Source organism: Trypanosoma brucei, chromosome 5, assembly GCF_000210295.1.
Source record: "Trypanosoma brucei gambiense DAL972 chromosome 5, complete sequence".
Classification (NCBI taxonomy): Eukaryota; Euglenozoa; class Kinetoplastea; order Trypanosomatida; family Trypanosomatidae; genus Trypanosoma; species Trypanosoma brucei.
The window spans coordinates 450,986-477,130 of NC_026738.1; the positions used below are offsets into that span (position 1 = coordinate 450,986).

Genomic DNA, 26,145 nt, shown 5'->3' on the forward strand with positions numbered 1-26,145 from the left:
ACCAGGCATCAACTGAGCATAGTCCTGGTCTCCGGATAGCTGGTGGGACATGGGAACACTTCTAACGCCGGTAATACCCTGGAAAAACGACGGTGTATCCTCCAACATAACTTCGGTAGCCACGGATGGAGCAGTAAGATCATTTCCTTGGCTACTTTTACCCGAACGGACACCTATGCGTCTACTGCTTGTCGCGGCGGTGTTACCACAGCGCAATGAGCCCCGCCGGGGTTCCGCGGAGGTCGCTCTCCGCCGCAACGGGGTCGGTGGCATCCCGTTCGACTTCTCCCCTCTTTCGTATTACACGTCACGGTGCCTTGGCTTACACGCGGGGGCTTCCTTCAGCGCCTTTTCTCCCTTTACAGGTAGTAACTGCCGTCACTGGTAAAAATATCCAACAGACGCCCACGGTGTGAACTCATTGAGATACAAAGACGGAAAAGGAAAGCGATATAAGGGGAGGTGGATGGTGGAAAACATGTAGAGAGTTCAGGAATAAAAACGGATACCTTCGAAGCAGTTAAAACAAAAAAAAAGGAGATGAAACAAAAAGAAAAAGCGTCACGTCCCCCCTTGCTACAGGCTTAGATAAATAAAATTTCAACTCAATGTTCTTAGGGGAGCGTAAAAAATTATTATATTTTTTTTTGCCAAATCTTGGCCAGGAAAAGAGTAGAGTTACTTTTGAGGGCAACAGCGCAAACAATGTGGCCAAGAAAACGTGGAATACCTTGTTTCACACTTTATTCTCACCTCACTCACTTCTTTCAATTAAAAAAAAAGTATGCGCGTACACCATTTTTGAGTGAGAACAAAAAACTCGCACGCCCTTTCCCCATTACTCTTGTATCCGCGCGAGAGCAAACGGGTGTTACCGAGTGGAAGTGAGAAAAGCAGCCGTCACAAAAAAGGAAGGAGGGGGAGGGGAAACGTACGCAGTAGAACAGATAAGAAAAGAAGAGAAATGGTGGAATAAGGATTGGGAATGAGCCAGGCGCACGCGGGCACACACACACACACATGGTTGTGCACTTTCATACCCCTTTTCACGACCTTAAACGTGCATATCACACCATTCCTATCTCATCTTCCTGCTCTTGTGTATACGGTTCCTTCAAAATGCATCAACTTAAGCGGTGCCTCCTTCTGTGACACTTCGTTTTATCACCGATGAGTGCACCCAATAAGAAAAACAGGGAAGCGGCTGAAAGCAACAAGGGAAGAAGGCGAGAGCAACGTGTAGTGGTAGCGCTTACAAAGTACACATGTGCGTAATGCAGGTGGAGACTCGTTCAGCACCGACGTCAACGCCATCATCCTGAACAGCGTGGTTCCAACTCCACACACGCGTCTGTAACTGCGTTGATATTTCTACGCCCCCTTAGATATTGCATCCCTTGGCACACCGAGTGGTCGTGAAGATAGAACATTTGGGCTTAGTTTCTTTTTTCTTCTCTTTGTCCCCTTCACAAACCACTTTGGGGCCTCTTTACACTTAAGGACGTTGCTCTTCTTTCCTTCCCTGTCGTTTTCCAATGACATTTGCCACCTCCGTAAAGAAATCGGCACTTTTCTTAAGGTGCGCGCAAGTAAACAAACTGAAAGATTTGTCACGTCACCATGAGCGTGGCCCAGCAGACCAGTGTTGTTAGTTGGATTGTTCAGCGTGCCTTGTGGGAGGTGGGAAGAATATGTGTTCATTCGTGATAATAATGGAGATCACCCAAGGAAGGAAGTGTGGTAGGAAGTGGAGATTAAAACGTAGTTTCGTCCGCACTTACCCTCATGGGCGCAGCGCAAAACTACCTTACAACGGAGACGCAGATCCCACTTCTCTTTCTTTTCTCTTACTTTCTTTCCCTCTTTCGTTTTTCACATTATTCATCTTACCATTTCAATATACTGCGAGGGGAAGGGTGAGAAAATGAGGGGTTAAGAAACGAGGAAGAAAAGCAGAAAAAACGGGCCCACTGTTCAGTGGGCAAAGCCATAACTTGGGACGTCGCCCCACTGCCCCTCATCCATTTCATTCACAACCCCTACATAACGCCATGCACACACTGCCCATGACAGTCAGTTTTCACTTTGCTCTCCACAGCATCCAGCCGGTAGAACAGAATATATGCCCGCTTCGGCGACCGTAGTCCAAGTGTCCACTTCCCTATAGCGACAACTTCATCATGTTCTATTAAAACGTGCACCCACCAGGTGACAGCAGCACCATAAAGTGGAGAATGGGTCACTAGAGAAAAAGTGGTAAAAACAGTGACCCATTCCCACAACACACAGTGTTCCTCTTCCTATGGTTCTTTCACATTCATCAAATCGATTAATTTCCTATTTCCACCCTTTTCTTGCCCACCATCACCGCAGCTCCAGCGCGAACGTCGCCACATTAACAGCAAACCCCCAAAATCAGCAGGATAAAAAAAAAAAATGTGCCCACCCCCTCCAAGTACATTTTGCATTACTGTCCCTACTACCCCCAAGCACATCTCATGCATTTTTGGTATTAACTCCTGCATGCAGAGCGCATTGGACACACACACACACAGACATATAAATATATATGGTTTTCCCGTGTGTATGTACGATGAGGAGAGAAGGACACCCTCAACCCTCCCGCACTTTGCTTTACCTCTAAAATGGGAAAAAGAATTGCTCTGAGCGCCGATTGAGGCTCCCTGTCGTAAACGATTCTCGAAAAACCAATTACCCTTCCCAAATCCCTTTCTTACTCTCCCTCTCTGTTTGTTTTCAGGTGTAGAGTCACTCCAGATTCTTGTAGGTCGTAAACAACTTTATGCGCATACACACGCATTCGCACGGCTCTACCTTGCAGTGATGGGACACCCAACCGCCGCGGTGAAAAACTTTCACAATAGATAGAAAAGCAAAAACAACCTATGTAGGAGGCCCCCCCAGCCATACCATCAGTGTTAAACAGGGTCTTAAAAAAAAAAAAAAAAAGCACACACACACACACACACAAACGAAAAAAGAAAAAAAAAGAAAATTAATGGGGATGAGTACCCAAAACAAGTTATCGTATTATTTTTTCTTCCTATTTCTACTTGAAGGGTGGCTTGCCGGTGATAAAAATACAGGAAGCGGCTCTGCACATCTGTGTCGTTCATCTTCCTTCAATAAAACGTTTTATTTTTATTTATTTTTTTTTGCAGAAACGAGTGAAGAACACCCCCACCTCCCCCGTCCCTTCCCGCGATGAATACCATATGCATACACACGCATATGTATATATATATATATATATCATGGTAGCAGCAATCGCGAAGCGGCTAAAATGTATCGGCTGCCGCGTCGCTATTCTTTTGCCAAGGGCGTTTGAATCACACGTTCCATTGCTAGAAAACATAAAGGCCGTAGGGGTTGTGTCGGTACCTCATTGGATTTTCCGTTGAGCAGCTTGCCGAGAATTCGCTACGGCACTTTGGGTGTGGGGGTTCTTTGTCCGAGTCTGACGACTCGGTGATGGAATTGTACACTTGCTTGCTTCCCCCCTCACTCCCCTCACCTCCTTGGGTGGCATCTTTCTCTGCAGTCAGCTGAGACGGGAGAGAAATAAAAGTGGGTTGTCGTCGCATCGTGGGTGTGAGGACGAGGGATGGGCTGTCAGATGGCATCCCGCGGGTTGGCGTCTTCACGGGTAACGCAACGCCATCCACACGTCGGAGACCGGTTTCTCGGAGAAGCTTCATATTCTGTTCTTCGGTATGCAGTTGGTGTTCACCGTGCGCGAACGCACAACCGTCCCCGTACGAACATTGCCCATCTCGCTGATAGTGTTCACACAGTGTCGTTCTGTACTTGGACGGCTTCACCTCCACGTGCTTGTTCTTCTTTGCCATTCGAGTAGAAGTGTCCTTTTCTGTAGTTTATGATCTCTTTTTGCCTTCCGTCCTGGGTACAAACGCTCTTTTGAGTGTTTTATCTTGAAACCTATAAACGATGCTTGTCTGCGAAGTAGGGGAAACGAAGATGATGAGGGAGCTAAATACAATGGAAATAGCTACTGTCACACCGCTATTCTACCGAATGAGGTCAGCGTCGTTTTGATCTGGTTGGTGGGCTACAGAAAAGGATGTTATAGATATATATTTTAAAAGGGTTAGCAAAAACCCACCGGAGTTCAACGGCGCGCACCAGCACCCCCCCCCCACAGGGTTTACACCAGTCACAACTTCGCCGCACCCGGTACGAGCAAGGTGGTGGGGAATCAGTTGTTGAAGCACCGGTAGGAAGAAGCCGCATCGCACCTTGCTGTTTACGGCAAAAAACAAACAAATATGCAATCGACACCAAGACAAGCGGTGGCGATCCGCCCTTATCGTACACGGGAAGGTTCAGGAGGCAAGTTACGCGAGTTCGTATTCCTAAGAAAGTGACGGAACCACGTCGTGAACCCCAGTTTTGATAGAATCACGTGTTTTGGTAGACGTGCCGTCAATAATTCTCTAACCAGCTTGAAAGTACAAAGACCTTCCATAACGCGACAAAACCAACGTTCCCTCTTCAGGACATATTAGTGCAGCAACTCCAGAGGAGGGATGAGCAGAAAATGAACAATTCTGAACACCGTAAGTACGTTATCTCATTAACAAAAAAATGTGGAAACATCAACCAACAGCACAGCTCCTTAAACATCTTATCAGGTAGGTGGTCAGCGCATACAGAGTAAATAGCACCCCATTGTGCAAAAAAAAAAAAAGGCAAACCTGTATACTTTTGACCCCTGGACACAACCTTCAACATCATCCCAGTCATCCACCACAGTAACGTGGCTGGAGCAACTTCCTGCCAAGCGGTTTAAATCCAAAGTGAAAGATTCTCTCAAACCAAACTAGAAAAAAAAAGGACGCAGAAAAAAGATTCACCCACTTAATGTACCGAAGAATGGGCCCTCTTGTTGCCCTGTTTACTCGTCGTCTTTCCCGTTTGATGTATTACGTCGCTGCTCACCGAAGAAAGAGACACTGGTTGTGTGCCCTTTTCATCTCGGTAGAACGTGAGAACCAAAAGCACAGAAAGATAAACAACACAAATTGATGACCACGGTTGAGACACCTGCAAAAATATTCGAAGCTAAAAGGAGATACAACACAAAACGAGTTGCCCTAGCAACTCATGTCGGTCTTTCAGGTTTAAATTATCAAAGTATTTACGCATATTATGACATAAAACGCATCGTGCACAGTAACAACATCGACTAGGCACATCTGCAGGCAATATATGGTAGTTCCCCTGGAATGAAGTTTTGAACAGGGAGGATACCACGACGATCGCAAACTTCGTATAAGGGGGAGATAACTGCTTCAGCGGAATAAACGATGTACATATCAGTATGTGCGAAGCGGTGCTGCCCTTCCCCACACTTAATCGGAGCAAACGAAGGGGAAAGTCAGAAACAGAGAGTACCTGCAGCGCCCGCTCATCTGTATTGGTCACCGAAGCAATTGCAGGCGCATTGGGAAGTGTCACCACTCGGCACCAAACACCCTCCAAACCTTTAATAACTCACCGCACTTTCTACTCACAGAGGGTACACGGGCACACATTTATCGGATTCTGCACATGACGACTGAAAGTAGTTAGCGACAACAGGGCGGGGTCGTTGAGCTGGCGGTATCGCACGATGTTGTTCACTTGGACACACAACCTGCGACGTGGCTTCACCAACTTTTCTCGCACCACTTCCACCAGCTGCGGAGAAATCTTCCCCTCTTTCAACTGCTCTTGACGTCCATTCTTTGCCCGAGGATACTTCCGCTTGATCCCTTTGGATCTCACTGCCACCAAGTGCAGCATGTGCAAATATGTTCACATCACAGCCACGAAGGATACTAGTGAAGTCAACATTTCTGTTGTGCTCTTCAACGCTACCTCCTGCTCCCACACCACCATCACTCTGTTCAGAAGCTACTGGCCGATGAGATCCTCTATCAGCTCGAATTTCGTATAGCTGAGTCAGTCTTGCAGCGGTACATTGCCTATAGATACTACCATTTTTCTCATCTCTTGGGTCAGTACCCGCATTCTTGTCCGCGAGAGACTCGCTGATGAGCCGTGAATCAAGTAGGGACCTAAAGTCGGATATCTCCTTGGACTTTGTCGAAGGAGGTTCCTTCACTTTGGGGTTTCCGAATTCACCGACGTCGTAGCTGGAGGCATCGTTGTCCTTTCGAAGAGTCGAACTCCCTATCCCTTCGGTACATGGCGCACTGGACCACGTGGTAGGTTGGTGGGGCAGCGAAGTCTTCATTGATGTTTCGTACACACCCCCCAGGAGCGTAGACGGGTCCAAAGAAGGCAATACTTCTCCCGCACTTTGTGGAGTCAATCTATTTCCACTGCCCCCGCTATTTACGGGAATATTGCCAACAGTATCAAATGCACGAAAGGCTAAATCCGTGGCACAGTTGGCATTTTCAACCTCCGTTGTCCTTGTTGTGACGAAAGAATTCACCATGTGACCATTAGAAATCCACGCTACACCATCACCAAACGCTGCCTCACTTGGTATTCCCACGCTTGGGATAAAAGGGCCAACATATGGTGGAGGAGCTCCCGGAAAGGGGAAAAGGAAAGCACCCGGGGCGAGTTGCACGAGTTGTCCTGAGGTGTCAGCCAAGTTCACAACACTAAGATAAACATTATTGCCGCTGGTAGGGTAATGTACACTCGTAGGTTGAATTGTACTTTTGGCTTCGACACCCCTCGCTTTGTTTGTAAATACGCTCATATTCGCACGATTTTGCCTTGACAACTTACCTTTCGTTATTTTTGGCGGTGGTTTAACTCCCTTTAATTCAGTATCTTCCGTAAATGGCACGGTAGCCTCGGAGTTGCTCAGATGATGGGGTGATCCGACACTGCTTCCCCCTTTTGGAGAGAGAAGCTCAGCTTCATGCCATGAACAGTATGTTACTCTTCCACTAGCACCAGCCGTTGTCTCGTTTGCAGTGCTTTTCATTCCGCTCTCAAAACTGGCACACGGCAAGACAGACCTTTGCTCAGCATTACTACCTCCCTGGGCGCTTTCCACATTAGTGTCGCCACGTTCTCTGCTGTCTCGACTCTTTGGTCCTTCTTCCTCATGCCGCAACTCATCCTCCCCGTGCGCGAATGCACATCGATCACCAAACTGACACTCACCATTTTCCATGAAGTAGGTGCAAAGAGAAGTTTTGTATTTTGACGCCTTCACAATATCATGTTTCCGGTTTCTCGCCATATTACCGGCTATATAAGGGTCCCAGTATATATATATTTGACACCTCTCTACAGGTAACAACTGTGGTTATATCCCTCCTATATTCGGACCTTCCAGTCGGCGACCTGTAGGAATTGCTATGGGAACGAAAAGCACTCCTAACCTCCAGAATCTTTTATGTGCTCTTTCTCGAGGAAAAAAAGAAATTACGAAAAAAAAGCTCCAACGGCAGTAAGAAGGTAAGGCAGGGAACACAGTTGTATTCGGTACCCCAAATCGGTACTACAAGAAACAAAGCCGATAATGTCATATGAAACAAACAACAAGAAGGGGAAAACATTTCAATAAGGGACAGCCTTCGGCTGCAGAGTTTTCCTTTCCCGTACTCACGTCTCAGTTGGTGTTTCAGTAAAAAAGGGTTCTTCCACATGCATGCGGATTACTTCAGAGAGAACACAACCAGAAATCAATCACCACCGTTCAACGATGCATCTCAAACAATAAACACCGATGACCTGCTTTTCCCCGAGTGAGGGAATAGAGTGAAGAGCAATTACATTTCAAACGACAAAATATCAATAGCAATTTAGAAATACTATAAGAGAACACATCACCGTACTATTTGAACCGAAAGACATCAGGTGTGTATGACATCCCGTTTTAAGCAAGGAACAGACACTTAAAAAGTACTCAAAATTGTAAAGCAGCGATGCCGCCGTTACGTAAAGCAATATCACACGGGAAATACAAGGCTTCGCGTACCGAGGTAGTGGTTCAACAACTGTACAAATACCGGTAAGATATCAAACAAGTTGACTGAGTATGCTGGAGGAAGTTACCAACTACATAACAAATACTTTGTTCTCAACCGTATACAAGAGTTTTAAAAAAGGATATGATCTAAGGTATTTCATGCATCTGCTTGCCATTTGAACAAATAATTAAAATGCACCCCGCGTTCTACAGCGAGCGGCTAAATAATAACAACAATAATACAACGATGATGAATTAAAGTAAAAAAAAAAATGATGATCTACACACGCAAACGCGGTTGACACCCCGCAGCGTAAAAAGAACAAACGAACACTCAAAACTGTGAGGGTAGAAACAATGGAAGCAGTACGTCCAATGAGTAAAACAAGCCCTTGCTTTGGGGGGAGGTAAATAATACGAAGCATCGAAATTCACGCTACTTTAAAGTAAATTCCTCTCGCGAACTTCAACCGTTAGTTTGAATTACACACACCACTGGATTAATTCCCCCTCTTCAGAGCCGTGTCAAATACTTCCCATCCGAAACATCGGCAAACATGCAGGGATGACAGCGAATGCTTGTCACACCTCAATATATACAATCCATAAAACACAAGACAATACCAGGTTCTGTACACATCAGTCAGTTACGAAAGCCGTAACACGGTAATTGGTTAAATACAAACGTAAGCATGCGGATGTTAGTCCATGTATCCGGCCGCAGCAAGGGGATCCGGAGAAAGAAACATCAAAATGAAGCCAGCAACGTCTAAAAGTAGCGCAATCGATCAGACAGATGCGAAGACACACGATGCAGACACTTTTTTTTAAATGCAGCAGCAGTTCTCCACTGACAAATATTACAACGAAAACAGAATATTCCACGACACTAATCCCACTAAACGGAAAAAATGGGTCAGAACATCCACCAGCCGCACACTTATGTTAGAAAGCAACGCCACTCCATCCCGCACAAACATCCAATGCCCTCTCTGAAGGTTACAACTGCCCTGCATCTGCGTTGAAACAAACTAACAAAAAATAAAATAAAATAACCGCCTCTGCCTTCAAAGGGGGTGGGGGCTGCACTCGCCTGCGGCAGCTCTCTTAAAAAACGGCCGCGCTTACTGTTGTGCCTCCGCTGACGTTGACATTTGGCCAGAAGAGGTGAAGGGCTACTGCTCACAGAAGGAGACGCCGCACGAAAAGCAGCGAGGATAGCACACGGCCATGTACATGCCGGAGAGGGGCCGCGGCTTCAACTGGCATTGGTGCAAGTGCGCTCAACAATGGTGCGTAAAGTACTCACCGCGGTCCCATTAGCAGCCACCGGGGCGGTACATTTCAAGCCACAGGCTGCAGGTGGTGAGGTGCACCAATCCGCTTGCCGCGTCGCCACTTCCGCCGGTTATCAATACCAAGTGGTAATTAGGGCGGGGCCCCCGCAAGAAAAAAAAAACGAAACAGCCACCAAGGAGCAAACGGTTGAAAGGGACAAAAAAAAATATAAAAATAACGGCAAAGAAGCGCGAGGCGCCCGCCGACCTAACGACATTGGCAGGGTTGCTTTAAACGGCACCGCCAAAGCGAGAAACAACACCCCCACTTGAAAGGGCCGCGCGGACGTCGACCGGGTTTCATTAGCGGTGGGAATCTCTGAAAACATCAGGCACGCAAATACCCGGGCGCGGCCTGCACACCATACCGGTTGTTCCTTGTTTCTGGAGGCTGTCGCGTGTCATCAAGACGGTACCTACTGTAGTGTGCCTTGTGGAACGTCCATCGATGACAGATACGTGCGAGAGTGGAGACGGTCCCTCATTTCTTGAGGAAAAGGCGACCCCCCCCAAAAAAAAAAAAAATAATAATAATAATGAAAAATGCAGGTGATAGTATTCGCCGGCGCACCTCCCCTTTAATTTCGTTTGGAACGTTTCCTGCAAGATTAAGGAGGGGATTATGCGTCGCACACGGAAGGGCATGATAGAACTAACCCGAAGAAAAGTAACGACAACCTTCCTATTCGTGCTTTCTCACCGTTGGATAAAGGGTAATGGTCAAATGGGCAGAAGAACCGACTTCACGCTACAACAATGCTCGGTGGGGTGGGTGGTAGTCAACGCAGCCGCGTTGAAATTTGAAAAGAGAAGAGCGGTTAAATACAAACTTGAGAACAACCAAAACGATAAAACATGTAAATGTGAGCTTTTGCGGAAAACTCGCCTTGCCGGAAGAGATTGCTTCCTTCGTCGAGTCACAGACATCTGCGCAGTGCGGCGTACCGGACAATAGCGCCGCGACCTGGCAGGTGGCCGCACAACTGGGTGCATCAGCTGAAAGTAAACGAAGCGTCGGAAATACACCGGAAAGGAGCCAGAGTGGCGACGGTATTAAGGGTAGAATTGCTGTCACCACGTCGACAGTAAAAACTTTGGATAGAGGCGATCGTTGTGGAAGGACCCGCCGAAACACGTTTCAAATAAATCTGCAACTGTGCTCCCAAAGGGAAAAGGCAAAGAAAAAAAAAGGGAAGCAGCGACGGAGGGGAGACGTTGAGAGGTTGCTCTTTTCTCAGGTACGCTAACGGATGGAGTTTTTTTTTAAAAATATTCGCCCGTTGTCCCAGTGGCAGAAAGAGGAGGGGAGGCGTTTGGGGAAGTGGTCGTAGAATAGTTAACATGCATATAAAGAAAGGAATTGCCTAACAGAGTTTTCGTATTTTGGACAACAGAGGTTGCTGGGGGATCATGAGCGTGGGAACCTTAAGCCTCCAGCGGTTCCCGGTTGTGAGCCCCTTCAAAAAGCAGCTGAGTAGCTGTTGAGTCTACAACGATAGATTTGAGAGAGAGATAGAGGAGGGTAATTAGCGGACCCAACTTATTCTGTGCCTGTGGCCCCGCAATTATAAGAGGGTTTCACTTCTTGACAGTTGAGGCTCTTGCTGCGGTAGACCGGTCTTGGGTTTTTTTTTTCCAAGCACAACCCAAACTGACAGGAGCGGCGACTGACTCAAACACCTTTATCAATTTTGCTACGATCGCATCACTATTTCCGTCCCATGTCATTGTGGTATAAACTGGTAGTCGCTTCTTGCTCCATTCAAACGGTGGGGAATCTCTGAGGCAGCGGTCTCCTCCGCTTCTCAAGGCAGTTCACATGCATAACTTATCTTGCAGAGGTGTTGTTGTGGTTGGTGATGAGCAATTTGACATTCATTAATTGGTAAGCAGTTGAGAGGAGCTCAAAGGCGTTATTTGATACGGCAGTTGGTTGTTTTGTTTGGAAACAAATTGGGGTCATATTGGTTCTAACTGTCCGTAATAGGGCGGCTCGGACAATCCGAGGGAATTTTCCCCCTTTCAATTACTATTTATCACGGGATTTTCAATAATTTTATTGTTCATACTTTTTTTTCGTTTATTGTAATTTATCATGAAAATACGTGTGCCAATAATTTTTTAAATTATAATTTCTATTTGTCATTTCGTTTTTTCTCTAAATTTCTTTTTACAATGTTTTTTATTTTCATCGAGATGAAACTGGATTTTCGGTGTATGAGGTTTTAAATTGAATATTAGTGGGTTATTGTAGCTATTTGTTGAAGGAACATCTTGTTTATTTTACTCTGTTGTTTTATATTGAGGTCTCCCCTATGTTTTCACTGATGGTTGGGGTTTTGTGTGTATTATTCTCATTTCGTTTTTTTCTTTTTGGCCCCACGACCGATCGCTGATGTGTCTGGTTATTCGATGTGCGTTAAAAAAAATTTAAATGGTCGTACGGACATTCTTTGGCAGTTGTGTGTCAATGGAGACGTGCACGTGAATCGCCACTTTGTTTCAAGTAGACATGTTTTAATTTTTTAAACCTAAACCTAGCTCTCTTGAAGCGTTGCACGGTCTGGTCGGTGAAGTCGCAGTTGCTGCAATTTTTTGCTCTGTGGGATCAATGCTTGCTCTGCTTGTACATCCCGATATGTAGACCCTGATATGGGATCTAAATAATGTTGTTTGGGTAATTAATAGTGTTTGATGACGTGTTTGCTGGTGTTTTCATATCGAACCTACTTGTTGTTTGCAATGCCGTGTGACATATCTTCCCTTTCGTGGAGCATTTTTTTTTATAGAAAAAAGTTTCTTGTGGCGCTTTTTATCTTTTATATTTTAGGGAGAATAAAATTTGATTTTCAACCGTTAAAAAGTTCTTGTTATTTATTTTCTTTCCCACTTTACCTTGAGATTAATGTTGTTGATGCTAGGTAGTTTATGTTCCGACGTAGTGATTAATTGTTTAGTTTGTATTGTATGCTTGTCCATAGTTCGTTTATTCTTACGGATGCCCTAGTGGTACAGATACATGGGAGTCGTGCTGTGAATAGACAAAAAGAATAACTATATACTTTGAAGATTAACAGATTGCACCTCTCCGGGGGAGGGTATACCATTTTTGTTGTTGATTTCACGTATTTTGCGGATTGACCAGTTTACCACTTCAGGCCCAGTAACAGTTGTTCTAAGATCATTGATGTACTTTTTATTTGGGTATCCTGTATATTTTTATCAAAAGGTTATTTTCTATTACACACGAAGTTTCTCGTACCTGTAGAAATGCTCTTGGGTTAACTGCACTCTTTACTTACATTGTGCTAATGAGTGATATGGACGTATGTGTCCAGTTGAATATTATTTTTCTCGCGTATTATGTGTTTAATGTTTTTCAATTGCTCCCCTTTCCTCATCTCCGTCATTTGTCCTCTTATCTTTGCTAGACAATAATGGTAAATACATCCGATAGTAAACAGCACTTGCCTAAAAAAAATTATACTTCATACGGTGCTATTATTATTTGTAGGCAAGTGCTGTTTATCACTGTTATTATTATCATTAATGTTATCTTTTGTGAATCTTGTGGCTGGCTTTATCTTTTTTACTTTGTTGTTACTTTTCCCTATTCTGCTGTTACTGAAACATGTTTCGTCGACTATGTGATACACAATTTTGTTATAACGTATGTGTTTGAGTTAATAGATGTAGATAAAAGATGCCACTCCATAATGCATTTTTATTGGTTCATTTCTCTTCCGGAGGAAGATGCTTCCATTTTTTTATTTTTTAGAAATTTAAATGGGTTTATTTAATTATGATTGTGTACGGCACATTTTAAACCAGATTTCGCTCTGTTTTGTTAATGTACTTATGCCAAAATGCGGGGGTATTTTGTTTTGTAAAGTGTTAAATTCATTTTCTGATCTTTGTGGTGCGTAACGAAAATTTAACACCAACGATCGCCCTCGGACAAACCACTTTAGATATTAAATAACCGGAACTACTATGATCCTAACAATATATAAGAATATACAAACATGTGTAAAGTTTTAAAATTTGTATATACTTATAATTTAAGCGCCTGAGCAATGGCCAACTGCATCGTTTAATATCACTTTCATTTTTCACTTTTTTTAAAAAACGATGTCTGTGTTGTTATTGATCGGAGAAAAATTAGGAGGTTGCGTGTTATTCTATTTACCCTCCTAACAGTCACTTTCTTTTTTGTCACGACGATTTCATCTCACTTTGAACCCAACGAGTTGTGTGATTTTATTGCCAGAATATGCGCTGTTACCTCTTTGAAAATTCATAGTTCATGCTTTTTGAATTCAACGCTTGAGTTTTATCGAAAAGAAGCGAATGAAGTCTTTTCCCTTTTCATCGCTGTGTTGCGGCACCGATGCTTTTTTTTTTCTGGCTCCACTTACGAACAGTTGGAAAAAATATTTTTCCTAGTGCGAGTGCAGAGCGACTGGTCAGCTTTAAAAAGTTTTTTTTTTAGAATGCTAAACTTTAAAAAATGATATTGTGTTGTCATCCAGATACATTTTAGAAAATGGTTAGCAACTGGGATTGCAAGTCATATATTCTGGCACACGTTGATGTTTGGTTTGATACATATTTTATTGTGTTATATTTTTGCTATTATTTTATTGGGGAATTTATCTTCTATATGTGCTCATAAGCACCGACTTCTTTTTATATTTGTACTACTACTGCAACCTGACCACCGTTCATATGTGTATATATATTAACTACAGTTTCTTGTTCGAAGGGTCCGGCACCTTAAGGTACATTAGCGTAGTAAGGTTGTTGGGTTTATCGCGATGGTGATAAAGAAGGATGTTCCTTTCAAGTACACGCTACATCAAGGACTATGTGAGCGGGATCCAGTTTTGAGCACCCCTTTGATAATTACGGCGGGAGTAGATGGCAATGAATTGCAGTACCGTCTTGACATGCAAGTTCCATCGCATTCAGCTATTGAAGGCATGGAGGTTACTAACGTGGAGTTCCTCTTTACAAGTAGCAAATGTAACGTGGGTAAATCAAATCAACATCTTTCTAAGTGTAGCATGTTAGTGTACTTGTACATGCAACTGCTTGATGGTGTAGGCAGACCCACGAGTCCACCGTTTCCTATATCATGTTGCAACACCCATACTGGGAAAGGCATTTTTTCGTGCGTAAAGCTGCCCCTTCAGGTTAATCAACAGTGCAGATTCTATTTGGTTCGAAGAAGTTGTACAGATAGTGCTTCCCACAGTGCTATGGAACTTAAGGGTGTGCGCTTTACCAGTAAGTTGTACCTTTTGTATCGTTCAGCGCTGAATTCTGCAAAAGTTCGGAGTCAGATGGACGTACTCACATGTGGCGATCTAAAATTTACGGCAGATACCGAAGTAAAGACCTCTACCGGTGCGAAACGCAGTCGTGAGGGATTAGAGCGATTCGGATCAGAAAATTCTGATCGCAAGGGAAAAAAAGCAAAGAGGGAAAGGGAAACGGCGACCACGATGGATAGGGCTTCCGATGATGAACCCCCAAACCTTATTTATGCCTTCGTGTCAGGAGGAGACAATGAGAGTTAATAATTGTGCGCATATTAAGTTCGCCATCCCCCCCGAGGCATGCTGTCAATATATTTGACCGTCGCATTATCACATTGCGGCATTTTTTTGCCTGTAGTTCTGTTTTTTTTTGGTGATTTTTTGTCAGTTTTACCTTCTCGATTTATACATATCTACATTGCCACGATTAAGATCCGCTTTCTTCATGTTAATGAAAACAAGCATCATTACTTTTCTCCCCTGTGACATGTAAATTCGCAACAAAATCTCTTTCCCCACATTTTCTTAGTTTTAATGTAGTACATACGGTGGTTCATAATTTAGATGGTTGCTATTTTCTAATGCTTAGATTCACAAAATACTTTAAATAAGTAAAGTGAAATTGGCTATGCATTTTTGGACAAGTGTTTAAGGCCTCGTGTGAATAACATTACTTAACTTTCTGGGTTGCTGTATAAATGATTGAGATAACACTACTTTTTTTGTTTTTCTTAATTTTAAAGATGAGCAAGAGGGTGTTTGTGGTTTTCTATGTACCTCACTAATTTCATACAGCGATAAATTTCTATCATTCTGGAAGTGGGTTTCATTTGCGAGGGAATCAATTGAAATGTTGCTTTTTCAACGTTGCGAGAGAATCTCTTGGATTGCTGCAATGACACAGGAAGTTACAACATTGATGTCACTACATTTTTATTGGCAAAGGCAATCGTAAGTGTTGCGCGGTATATATTCCCCAACGTGAAGGAGGAAATGCGTAAAATATGCATGTGTGTGAGCTTGGCCCTTTACAAAATATAAAATATAACAGCAGAGCAGTAGCATTCTACGGTTTCTGTTAGACTTTCCATCTTCTTACTGCAATGATGCGATTTCCTTTGTTACGTGTTTCTTTTGTTTTTGCAGTGTGACTCAATTGGAGGTATCCGGGCATCTGTACCGGGGTACGCACAACTAATGAAGGAAATACTTTAGTATCAACTATTTTTCTTTACCTTTTGAGGAACATTTTTTTTAATTATTATTATTTTGACCGCTGTTGTGTGATATTAATAAGCTGATAGTGTTCATTTGTTTTGGTTTTATTACACCGAAGACTCGCTATCGGTGTTTTTAGTGTATTTTCTCAGTTATCGTTTTGCTTCCCTTAGCAGAACGTGGTCAAGGGATCGATTTTTTCCCCCTTTGCCATTTGCAGGTGTTTTTGCTGCGACACGGTAATTGGGGATGCCAGCAACTAAGTTGTCCTGGTAGCTTGGGCAGATATGTCATTTTTCAATTCTACCCAACATCTACAGTTGTTTGATTCATTTATTTTTCTCTTATTTTTATTTTTTACTTTGGGTTTTTTTTAAACATTTGGAAGGTGACATCCTGAAGGATCGGGGTGATATACCTTCTAAACCGATAAATGGCACGGGGCTGCAATTTAACAGCAAGTTACTACCTCAGGAATTACTGGTGATGAACTAAGGTAGTGAAGACCATGCGCGCAGTCCTGTTCGCTACCGTACTGTCCGTGTGCGGTTTGTAAACAGCTGCAAACTTACTTTCTTTTATCGATCGATTTGTTTTTTTAAAGATAAACTTTTTGCAAGGGATTTTGATGTACTCACTTAATTATTTTTGTAAATATACGTGGTTTGGTCATTTGAAAAATCTTTGAACACGCGGCAATTCTTTAGGTAACTGTGGGATCGCGTCTTCTTTTTATGCGACGGCATTTAAACGTAGGAGCTGCTGTTCTGTGAGGTTGCTGTGACTTACTCTGCACCATGGTTGTTCACTGCTCCCTTAATGCTCCTATTTTTTGAAATGTTTAAATCTATATCCCATCGTGTTTAACGCACTTGTAGGAAAACCCGCGGAGAACAACATTTATTTTTGTCATCATTAATGCTATTATTACCTTTCTTTTTTTTCTTTGCAATCTCTTAATAGGGTTTACGTGGTCATTTGAATGAGTGAACCATTGATGGCTAGGTGTGCATCTCTGCTGGACATCTTGGTTCCCCGTAGTGTTGAATGCTTAAGCAATGCGAAGGTACAGAACGAATCGTGCTGCGCTATACAGTACGACCGAATTTTGCGCGTCCCGGTTCTGATTATGAAAGGAGACATCTCGAATGCCCGTGTTCAGATACCGCGTGATGGCAAATCACTTCCTGTAGTTCCGCTGCCGTGCACTCTCGTAGCTCTCCAGGCGTACATTGGATCTTTTGACACCTTTGCGTTGGAGGTGTCAGTGAGCACTAAGACTTCTCTTCGCGTGAAGCTGATTATTGGGACTCACTTTAACAAGACGTCGTTGGAGGACACCGGTAGCAGTCTGATTCTCTTTAGGATGCCCTTGATCATACCGCGAAACAGATGGGTTCAAATAGTATTTCACATTTCAGGAATCGTAACGCATCTTCTTGAACTGCCGCCAATTAAATTCATCGACGCAATATCATTGAGTGGCACATGTAAGGCTTCGCGCTTGATGGCATCCAATAGTGAGGAGGTTGTAGTGAACGCAACACCCAGTGACATGACTCTCTTTGCTGTTCCGGCATATGCGCCCCCGATTTGGCGGACCGTTGCGGCCTCTCCACCCCCGAACGGGACCTGCAGTGACAATAATAAAAAAATTAGTGGTCGCTCTCCACAGAAAGTTGCTAAAGACCGCTTACCCGTTGTAGTGAAGTCGCCATTAAGAAGGGACGATGATACTGCCAATGAGGGTGAAAACGACTCACCAAAGCATAATGTGGTGCGAACAGCTGCTACAAGTGCTTCTAACGGCACACCATCGCCCCCATACAAACAAATAGGGCGCGAGGTTTCGGCTATTGAGAGTACATCAAGCGCCAACTCCTTTGATGTGCCGCCGGAAGGTCGGGCGCCAAGTTTGCCAGGTGACTTTACAGATGCCCGCCGAGTCAAGCAGATGCCTAAGCAACAGGTCGGTCAGCCCGCTGCGAGGTGCGGATCTGCCGCTTACATACGGCTGGTAAGCGGAGCGAACTTTCCGCCACGTAGCAGCAGTAACCCGACTGTGAAACCGCGCCCGCTTCACTTAGGGGCAAAGGAACAGAGTCCTAGTGCGGTTACAACTCCCCCGCCACCCCCTGTCGAAACATACCCGGGTGTATGCGATCTTTTGTTTGATGCCTCGTATGGCATCACAGGTTGGGGGGAAACCGCCTGTCGTGCAAGTACTGCTGCTTCAACCTCTCCTCCTCGTGCCGGAAGCGATGTAAAGTGCAGGTCGGCGCCAACTGCGGCAGTACCAACCAACCGAATATCTGGTGGTGCAGTGAGTGACTGTAAAACGAACGGATTAGCGGAGCAGGTTTCCCCGAAAGCGAAACGGTTGAAAAGGGTTATAGAAATAAGGCGGCGGTCATTCGTCCCCCCCACTAGGCGCCGGAAGCCGTGCGGTGGTGATGGTCAAAACGGTGAAGGCAACGAAACAGGGGCGGCCGCGGGCGGTACGTCCAGGAGGTCTGCTGTTAGTATGAGGCGGCTTTACATGCGAAAGAGGATCAGGAAACTAAAGGAAGCACAGAACAGCGCACGTCGCATGCAAGAAATGAAAAGACTTCCAGCGTCTGAACTACCCATAGACCCTCAGGACGAGGCACTTATGATGGTTGGTGAAGAGACAATGAATGTCACGCGTGAGCCACGTTGTGGTTACGGTTTTGGTTATCTTGGTGTCCTTCATGAGAGTGGTGGATTTGAGGCGGATGAGAATGCTGACACGGAGTTGAAGGGCGCTCTCACGCTGGAGCTTTCCGAATTATCCGATGGTGAGGAAAATGAAGAATAGGTTGTTTAGGCCTTGTGACGTCTGTGACAATATATCTTTCCGATTCTTGTGGACTTTTTTATGGCATTTCAGTGGTGTATGTAGGAGTTTTTGCGTTACAAAAGTGCGTGTGTGTACAAATCGTGCGTTGAAAGGCAGGAGACACTCCTTTGCCGCGCTTGTGGCGGCAGGGGTGATTTTTTTTTTCTTGGAAGGGAGTCGTATCCGTGTGCGTGTGCTTCTTCGTAAGTTGTTACGCACAAAACCTTGCCTGCTGAAATGCGCGTCTCATATACATATATATATATATATATATATCTTCCCATCATTATCACTCCCCATCTGGTCTTTTTTTCTTTTGTGTTCAGCTGGGTGATGCCCTTTTCGTTTCCTCGTTCCAACCTTTTGTATGTCTGGTTATATTTCACTCCCCTTTACGTTTAGTGTGCCCCCTAACTCTTCCACTCGCTTATCATGGAAGCGTTCTTGCCAGAAAGATGATTTGTCTTCAACCGGAGTTCGTTTTTTTTTTCCCTAAGGCAAGAGTGAACTCATGCACACAGGCTCGGGTCAATATTAACGACGCGCCAAGCGGCTGGGTGAGCAGTGAGAGCATTTACCCTATTTTCTCCCTTCTTCGTTTGTTTTCTATCTTCTTCACTCTGTATTCCCCCCTTTTTGTTCGACAGTTGTTTATGTTAATTGACTGCTTGTACCTTTTTTTTCTCATTTTTCTTTTTTCTTCTTTTCTCATTTCCACTCCACTTTCTTTTTGTTTTCGTCCTTTTTTTTTCTTTTTAGCCCTGTACGTGCTTGCAGCAGATAAGGCTGCCGTCATTACGATTCCAGTGTGTTACGTCTATGGTGAAGGGGAAATTTCGTGTGGATGTGAGGTAAATAAAACAAAACCAAGTTGAGCGAGAGCAGACGGGCATACAGTCGAAGGAACGGGATAAAACTAAATTAAAAAAAAAGATCCGAACTGCTGGAAACCCTGAATAACACCATGGATACGCACCCATCCTTTCCACTTGGTCAATCGCGATTCCCACCATCTTCTTTTGTGTTTTGTGGAGTAAAAATGTGTGAGGGGAGGGTATGGGAAGGGAATTTACATGCTGTAGTTTCGCATATTGTTACATGTCGTCGTCTTTTTTGACCTTTCTTCTTAAAGAAAGGCCAATATCGCCTCCTCTTTTTTTTTTTAACAATCCTACACTGCCCTTCGTCTCGTCAATTTTCATTTGTTTTCAATCCTTTTATCTGTCAAACACTACACCATTTCCTCGCCGTGTCGCTTTCTTGTTTTGTTGAACACAGAAGAGAGTAAGCTCCCGGAATGGTTTTACCAAGCCGCAGGTCGCTGAATCGCAGCTCCCGCAAGGGCTTCAAGAAGCACCGTCCTGACATTATTGTTATTGACCTGAAGGACCATGTATTGGGTCGTGCGGCCGCCATCGTCGCCAAGCAGCTGCTGCTCGGAAAGAAGATAACTGTGGTCCGTTGTGAGAAATTAACAATTGCAGGATCGGAGATTCGCAACAAGATCAAGTACCTGCAGTTCCTTCGCAAGCGGAAGCTGTCAAACCCGAAACTTGGACCATTCCATCATCGCAGTCCCTCTGATGTGTTTATCCGCACAGTTCGCTCCATGTTGCCGCGTTACACAAAGCGAGGCCAGCGCGCGCTCCGCCAGCTCGTTGCTTACGAGGGCGTACCCGTCAACGTCGTGCGTACCGGCGGTCGTGTGGTGATTCCCAAGGCGCAGCGTCACAACTGCTACCGTAACGAGCGCCGCTTCACGGTGTTGGGTAACATGTGCAAACACGTTGGATGGAAGTACAGCGACGTTGTGGAGAAACTTGAGGCAGCCCGTATTGAAAAGTCCGGGCGTCACCACAAGAAGATGGAAAAGGTTCGCGTCGCTTGGAAGAATGCCCGCAAGGAGGCCCTCAAGAAGATGCCCCAGAAGAATGTGGAGGTTCTCAAGAAGTTTGGTCTTGCGTAATTCACATGGGATTCACTGAGAAGTCTCTGCCGTAGAAGCGTGGCTGAGGTGCCGTCTGAAAGGTCTAATCTCTCTCTAATTTTGTTCATTTACTACTCATTTCTTGTTTCAAAAAGAAAAAAAAAGAGACGATATTTTTGCTTGTACGGTTGCTTCACCCAGCAACTGTGGCACCATCGTTGGTTGCGGGTCCTGCACTGATGATTTGCTGCGTGTCGTATCTGGATTTTCTTTCTTCTCACTCTTCTCGTCTATTTTCCTAATTTCCCTTTGTTGGGTAACGGTGGCATCTGCACTTTGCTGTGCTTTTTTTTTTTGGGGGGGGGGTCACCTGTGTACACCTCGAGGTTTTTTTGTGTTTTAGTTCGAATATTTTTGGTGCTTCCTTATCGAAGGGACTCGTCTGACCACGACAAAAGAGTTGTGGTAGTTTTGTTTTTTTTTGCAGAAGTAGGAAGTGGAGTGACGAGAAGGACTAGTGCGTTCAGATGGAAAATAACGATACGACTCCATCCAATGCCAATGGTACTGGGGGCGATGGTGGTGTAGAGCGTGCCATGACTTGGGAGGAGTACAGAAAGAAATATGTGGAAGAGCAGCGGCGTAGGTTTCGGTTGCATCAACAGGGCATCAACAGAAATGATGGAGAAGGCGGGGCTATTAGCGAAACAAATGCAAGTGCTCAAGCCTCTTCACTACCTTTACAACAGCCGACTCCTCAGCCAAATGCTCCGGAACAACAGCAACAGCAACAGCAGCGGGAGGAGGAGGAGGAGGGGGCGGGACAGCCAGTGCCACAACTGGTCAGAGCGGCACTGCGCCGAGGATTGACCCACTTTTTGAACGAAGAAACGGTAATTCAGGGCCTCCGAGTTGTGGGACGGGCGGCGCTGGCGAGCGTACTTGTCTTTCGCTCTTTCAGTGTCTATAACGTTTTTGTGATGCTCGGGATTTACATGGGATGGTGCTTGCTAAAATTCATGTTTTCCTCTGTGCGTGTGGAAGGGTCGAGTGAAAGGAAGAGAAATCAGGGAAGGGAATCCGTTCAACCGGAGGGAATCAATCCTGAAGGGACGAAGCCTCAAGCTGCACAAGCGGTTCAGCGTGTGACACCAGTTCGTAAGCTCCTTTATGTGATAACTCGCTGCGCTACCTCCTTTGTTCTAAGCATATCTCCAACATATTCGGTGGAGCAGTTGGAGGCAGAGTTGGTTGCAGATGGCATAGTGGATCCTCATCTACATGTGGACTAAAAAAAAAAATGGTTGTACCTCCATTGCAACTGTAACACCCCATGACTGAAGCGCCATGCAGTTGCTTTTCATTCACTTCTTTTCTGTGCTCCATATATATATATATATATATATATATAGTGTGTGTGTGTGTATGGGTTACGTATTGTTGAACCGCATTTTGCTTTTCTTTGTGCTGAAGGGTGGAAGCGGCATTCGAATAATGAGGTGGCGAGTAAGGGTGGACGGGTGCAAATGGTGTTTGGAAGGAGAAGAAAAAAACAGTGTCTCTATTATCTGCCTCTACTATCTTTACCTCCTCTCCTTCTTGCTGCGTCTGGTCGGATGTGTTGGGTCCCGGTTGTTGCCGACAATTCCATGATGCTAACGATGATTGCATGTCATCTGCGTGGATGTATTTTATTTTTCCTTTGTCGCTTCACCCTTTTCACTCTATCAACTCCCTTCGCTGTCGCATGGCGTAAAGAGACAAGCAGCCACAAGACGACACAGACAAGAAGCTAGCGAGCCTGTTCGTGTTTTTTTTTTCCGTGGGTTTGAAAGGCGTGTGCGTGGAGTGACCTACGACGTTGGGTATTCATTGTTGTACGGTGAAAGAAAAGAAAAAACTTGCAGGGGATGTCCCTCATTACTTCACCGGGCGATGCGGGGTTTGGGGTACTGCTTCTTTCCTTTGTTTGTGCATCAACGGTACTAATATTCTTGAAATTAGCTATTCGGAGAAGACAGCACTTAAAAGAGGCGGCGCCCCCAACCATTTTTATTCCCCGTGGTTACACGGTCGAAGAACTTAGTGAGTATGATGGTGTGAAGTCGCCGCTTGCTTTTGTCGGGGTGCGGGGCATTGTTTACAACGGTGCCACTTCTTTTTACGGAAACAATGCGCCCTACAACGCATTTGCGGGTAGGGATAGCTCGCGCCACTTTGCGAAAATGGATGTGGGACGGCAAGAAGCGAACATGGATTGGACGACACTTAGCCCATCACATATGAAAACTCTGATTGAGTGGGAGGCATTGCTGCGTAGTAAGTATGAGGTTGTGGGTTGGATTGTACCATCCGACAGTTTCTTTAAGAAGGATGAAAATTTAGCCTAATGATTCATCTGTGCGAAGGACTTTGTTTCCCGCTTTCACATTCAGTGCCCCACACGTAGGTATGAGCTACACGTGCATAAATACCTCTAGAGAGGAGTGGCTAACGCTGACGTGCAGAAGGTACATGTGGGAAATAGATTTATTGGACAATCAAGTTACCGTGAGCCTGCCTGTTAACCCGTAGTAAGTAGTTGCGGCTGCCACTGGCAGCAGAAGATCCTCCCACTTGCTGTTGTAATTGTGGTAGTATATTTTCTTTTCGCTGCGGCGTCATTTGCCTGATTTCTTCCCCGGCATCTGTGCCTCGCCGAGTCCGCCGGACTGCCGACTCTTTGGACATGTGCTGGCCTTTTCCTCTCGCTCTTACCTGGCAACACGAAATAACTCTCTTCCTTCCCCTGCTGCGCATATGCACACACACACACACACACACACAAAGAAAAAAAAAGTAAAGCAAAAACAAGGACGGTACGGAGAATTCGGGTTTCCCCGATCGACTTCTTCGGCTCCTTCGCAAATTCTTTCTGAGAACCCGGTTGGTGCGGGAAATAAGCTAACAGTATATGCGCCCCAACTCGATGCTCCCAAACATTCCAAGAGACGTTTCCCCTCACGTTGTAGCGAACAATAAAACTTCTCCACGGAACACTCCTCACCACCCGGCACTTGCGGGGGTTGGGGGTCTTCCCTCCACACTTGTGGTTACTAGCGGAGAGGAGTTAACGGAGGAATCAAAAACATACACGCCCATCATCACTGCTTTGCGGGAGCGAGTTGCCAATTTGGAAGAGGCGCTACTTACTGCCTCCCGTTGTCTGGAGTTGGCAAAGTCTGTTGATGAGAATAACGACAGCTCCACACGTAACACCGGGGTGCATCAGCAATACTTTTGCGTTGATGAGAAACCATCACAGAATGGCGGCAACGAACTGATTAGCACCCGTGATGTAAACCTTACGGCAACATGGCCGCAAAAACTGCCCTCATGGTCACACGGAGAGAAGTTTCAGAAGTATAGGAAGGATATAACCAGCTGGTTTAGTTGCAATGAAAAACTAGTGGTTGACAATTCCCCTGCAACTGAGATGGACGGGTCTGAGGAAGTAGTGGTGGTGCCGTGTGGTGGAAACGGGGGCGCCAGTACCAGTTGGAAGGTGCCAACGTCCCCCAACCTCCATGTTGAGCCGGTTATTGTGATAGATGTCACTGGCTTTGTGATGGCAAAAAGGGAGGCGGAGGCCAGCGCCTCGGCTGGTCGTACCGGTAACGAGGAACTGAAGGATGATCTTACCGTGATTATTCGTGAGTTGAACGGAGAAAACGAGAGACTTCGGGAGGAGACTGCCGAGGTGGTTGTTAAACTAAGCGAGGAGAACAAGAAGCTGAAGGAAGAGACTTCCGAGGTGGTTGTTAAACTGAGCGAGGAAAACGAGAGACTTCGTGAGGAGACTGCCGAGGTGATCTACAAACTGAGCGAGGAGAACAAGAAGCTGAAGGAAGAATCGAGTGAATTGGCTCGGCGTGTGGAAGAACGGGTAAAGCGGCGGCAGGATGAATCTGCTCAGGTGCCGTGGGATCTGACCGATGAGGAGGGCACAATACTCGGCAGACCCCCTGCGATGTGGCCGCCTTTGAGCGCCGCTATCCAGGAGGACCAGTGTCGAGAAGCACAATTGGCGACGCTGCAAAACAACTTGAAAAATGCCGAGAGTAAACTTTCAGTCCTTCAGCAAGAGCGTGATGCAGCCCTTTCCGCAAGTAGTGATGCTGAGAAGTCGCTTGCATCGTTACGAAAGGATAATGCGGCGTTGAGGGCAGAGGGCGTGCGGTTGCGAAGCGAAATGGAAAAAGCAAAAGATTTGATCTCCCAGTTAGAAACGGGGCTTAGTTCATGGTCAAGTAAGGAACGTGAGCTGCAGCGTCTTCGCATTTTGATGCGGTTCTCGGAGCTTAAGAAAGACAGCGACAGACTACCTGATGTCCTCGGGCAGGTACAGCAGCTCGAGGAGGAGCGTGGCCGCTGGTTGGAGGAGAAGAGGCGTTTCCGTGACATGATTGAAAGATACCAGCGCCGCCTGGAGGAACTCGAGTGCGAGTGTAACGTTCTCAAAGAAGGCAAGGCAGTATACGTTGAGGCGGAGAAAAATGCGGGGAGCTCCCCGGTTGGGCCCTCGCCTGGCGTGTCGAGTTCGTGCGACTCGATGTCAGGTGGGCGTGCCCCTGCCGAGCGCACATCGGACTCAGGTCAACCACCCAGTGAAGGCAGTAGTAGCAGTGTTAGCACTGTTCAGATATTAGAGGTGAAGCCGCAACATCGGCCACAGCGTCCTGCAACTGCCATGGTAGGAGAAAAACGGCTGTCAGGAAGTGCGGCACTGAACTTGAGGAGACTTCAAAGCGTTACTGAAAGGCCGCGCTCCAGCAGACCTGTACTTTCCATCAACAAGATATACACAGCCGCCGCAAATGCCAGCACCAATAGAAGCCCAAGGCTCAGGAAGCTGCTCAATGACGTGACATCTTCAAGAAAGAAGAGGCGGTCCACAACCTACTGATTTCGTCACGGATGTAGTTTGTATATACCTTCAATGCGAGGGTTGTCGTTGGTTTCTTTTTTTTTTTTTTAATCCTTCCTTTCACTTTTTCACGCTGCCATGGTCAGCTTACTTCACTCCGACAGGTGGAAGGGCATTTCAATGTATCAGTGTGCTGCCCGTGCCTTCGGCTATATGTACGAATACACATATTTATTTGTTTGATCATACGCATTGTTTTTTCTTTTGGTTTCCGACCGGTGAGGTTCAGTGGGAAAACGAAAAAGCAATATATATATATTAAAAAACGGGTCCCTAGAAGCAAAATTCAGAGTGGAACGCTTTGCAGTAGACCAAAAGGAAGAAATACGCGCTTGCGTACTTTCCCAGTCTTGTAGATGAGTTCTCAACATCACTTTTTTCTTTGAAAATCTTCCATTTGTTTCAAGTAAAAATTTTCATTTCCCCCCTGAGCCCCGTTGGTTGTGCTACGGTACCTTACTCTTACTCTTCTCTTCCTCTTAGTATATTACTACTTCCACGCATTTCTTCCCAATGATCCTTTTTTTTAAAA

At 45.4% G+C, this 26,145-nt stretch overlaps 14 protein-coding genes across 14 annotated transcripts; 9 read left to right on the top strand and 5 right to left on the bottom strand.

Annotated features, from left to right (window-relative positions):
• Positions 1–49: 49 nt before the first annotated feature.
• TbgDal_V2130 (hypothetical protein, unlikely) lies at positions 50–388 on the top strand (the record flags this gene model as incomplete). The annotated part of the gene is made up of 1 exon (XM_011775060.1): positions 50–388. The coding sequence occupies one exon, from the start codon at positions 50–52 to the stop codon at positions 386–388; it is 339 nt and encodes a 112-aa protein (XP_011773362.1).
• Positions 389–1,371: 983 nt separating this feature from the next.
• TbgDal_V2140 (hypothetical protein, unlikely) lies at positions 1,372–1,701 on the bottom strand (the record flags this gene model as incomplete). The annotated part of the gene is made up of 1 exon (XM_011775061.1): positions 1,372–1,701. The coding sequence occupies one exon, from the start codon at positions 1,699–1,701 to the stop codon at positions 1,372–1,374; it is 330 nt and encodes a 109-aa protein (XP_011773363.1).
• A 1,664-nt stretch (positions 1,702–3,365) lies between these two features.
• TbgDal_V2150 (hypothetical protein, conserved) lies at positions 3,366–3,869 on the bottom strand (the record flags this gene model as incomplete). Its single annotated transcript, XM_011775062.1, has 1 exon — positions 3,366–3,869. One exon carries the CDS (start codon positions 3,867–3,869, stop codon positions 3,366–3,368), a length of 504 nt encoding a protein of 167 aa, XP_011773364.1.
• A 1,682-nt stretch (positions 3,870–5,551) lies between these two features.
• On the bottom strand, positions 5,552–7,252 carry TbgDal_V2160 (hypothetical protein, conserved; the record flags this gene model as incomplete). The annotated part of the gene is made up of 1 exon (XM_011775063.1): positions 5,552–7,252. The coding sequence occupies one exon, from the start codon at positions 7,250–7,252 to the stop codon at positions 5,552–5,554; it is 1,701 nt and encodes a 566-aa protein (XP_011773365.1).
• Positions 7,253–9,624: 2,372 nt separating this feature from the next.
• On the bottom strand, positions 9,625–9,966 carry TbgDal_V2170 (hypothetical protein, unlikely; the record flags this gene model as incomplete). The annotated part of the gene is made up of 1 exon (XM_011775064.1): positions 9,625–9,966. One exon carries the CDS (start codon positions 9,964–9,966, stop codon positions 9,625–9,627), a length of 342 nt encoding a protein of 113 aa, XP_011773366.1.
• A 347-nt stretch (positions 9,967–10,313) lies between these two features.
• Positions 10,314–10,664, bottom strand: TbgDal_V2180 (hypothetical protein, unlikely; the record flags this gene model as incomplete). Its single annotated transcript, XM_011775065.1, has 1 exon — positions 10,314–10,664. The coding sequence occupies one exon, from the start codon at positions 10,662–10,664 to the stop codon at positions 10,314–10,316; it is 351 nt and encodes a 116-aa protein (XP_011773367.1).
• Positions 10,665–12,758: 2,094 nt separating this feature from the next.
• Positions 12,759–13,121, top strand: TbgDal_V2190 (hypothetical protein, unlikely; the record flags this gene model as incomplete). Its single annotated transcript, XM_011775066.1, has 1 exon — positions 12,759–13,121. One exon carries the CDS (start codon positions 12,759–12,761, stop codon positions 13,119–13,121), a length of 363 nt encoding a protein of 120 aa, XP_011773368.1.
• A 1,017-nt stretch (positions 13,122–14,138) lies between these two features.
• On the top strand, positions 14,139–14,903 carry TbgDal_V2200 (hypothetical protein, conserved; the record flags this gene model as incomplete). The annotated part of the gene is made up of 1 exon (XM_011775067.1): positions 14,139–14,903. The coding sequence occupies one exon, from the start codon at positions 14,139–14,141 to the stop codon at positions 14,901–14,903; it is 765 nt and encodes a 254-aa protein (XP_011773369.1).
• Positions 14,904–16,842: 1,939 nt separating this feature from the next.
• Positions 16,843–18,699, top strand: TbgDal_V2210 (hypothetical protein, conserved; the record flags this gene model as incomplete). The annotated part of the gene is made up of 1 exon (XM_011775068.1): positions 16,843–18,699. One exon carries the CDS (start codon positions 16,843–16,845, stop codon positions 18,697–18,699), a length of 1,857 nt encoding a protein of 618 aa, XP_011773370.1.
• A 1,318-nt stretch (positions 18,700–20,017) lies between these two features.
• On the top strand, positions 20,018–20,686 carry TbgDal_V2220 (60S ribosomal protein L13a, putative; the record flags this gene model as incomplete). Its single annotated transcript, XM_011775069.1, has 1 exon — positions 20,018–20,686. The coding sequence occupies one exon, from the start codon at positions 20,018–20,020 to the stop codon at positions 20,684–20,686; it is 669 nt and encodes a 222-aa protein (XP_011773371.1).
• A 488-nt stretch (positions 20,687–21,174) lies between these two features.
• TbgDal_V2230 (hypothetical protein, conserved) lies at positions 21,175–21,939 on the top strand (the record flags this gene model as incomplete). The annotated part of the gene is made up of 1 exon (XM_011775070.1): positions 21,175–21,939. One exon carries the CDS (start codon positions 21,175–21,177, stop codon positions 21,937–21,939), a length of 765 nt encoding a protein of 254 aa, XP_011773372.1.
• A 55-nt stretch (positions 21,940–21,994) lies between these two features.
• TbgDal_V2240 (hypothetical protein, unlikely) lies at positions 21,995–22,300 on the top strand (the record flags this gene model as incomplete). Its single annotated transcript, XM_011775071.1, has 1 exon — positions 21,995–22,300. One exon carries the CDS (start codon positions 21,995–21,997, stop codon positions 22,298–22,300), a length of 306 nt encoding a protein of 101 aa, XP_011773373.1.
• A 257-nt stretch (positions 22,301–22,557) lies between these two features.
• Positions 22,558–23,037, top strand: TbgDal_V2250 (hypothetical protein, conserved; the record flags this gene model as incomplete). Its single annotated transcript, XM_011775072.1, has 1 exon — positions 22,558–23,037. One exon carries the CDS (start codon positions 22,558–22,560, stop codon positions 23,035–23,037), a length of 480 nt encoding a protein of 159 aa, XP_011773374.1.
• A 563-nt stretch (positions 23,038–23,600) lies between these two features.
• Positions 23,601–25,592, top strand: TbgDal_V2260 (hypothetical protein, conserved; the record flags this gene model as incomplete). Its single annotated transcript, XM_011775073.1, has 1 exon — positions 23,601–25,592. One exon carries the CDS (start codon positions 23,601–23,603, stop codon positions 25,590–25,592), a length of 1,992 nt encoding a protein of 663 aa, XP_011773375.1.
• Positions 25,593–26,145: the final 553 nt, after the last annotated feature.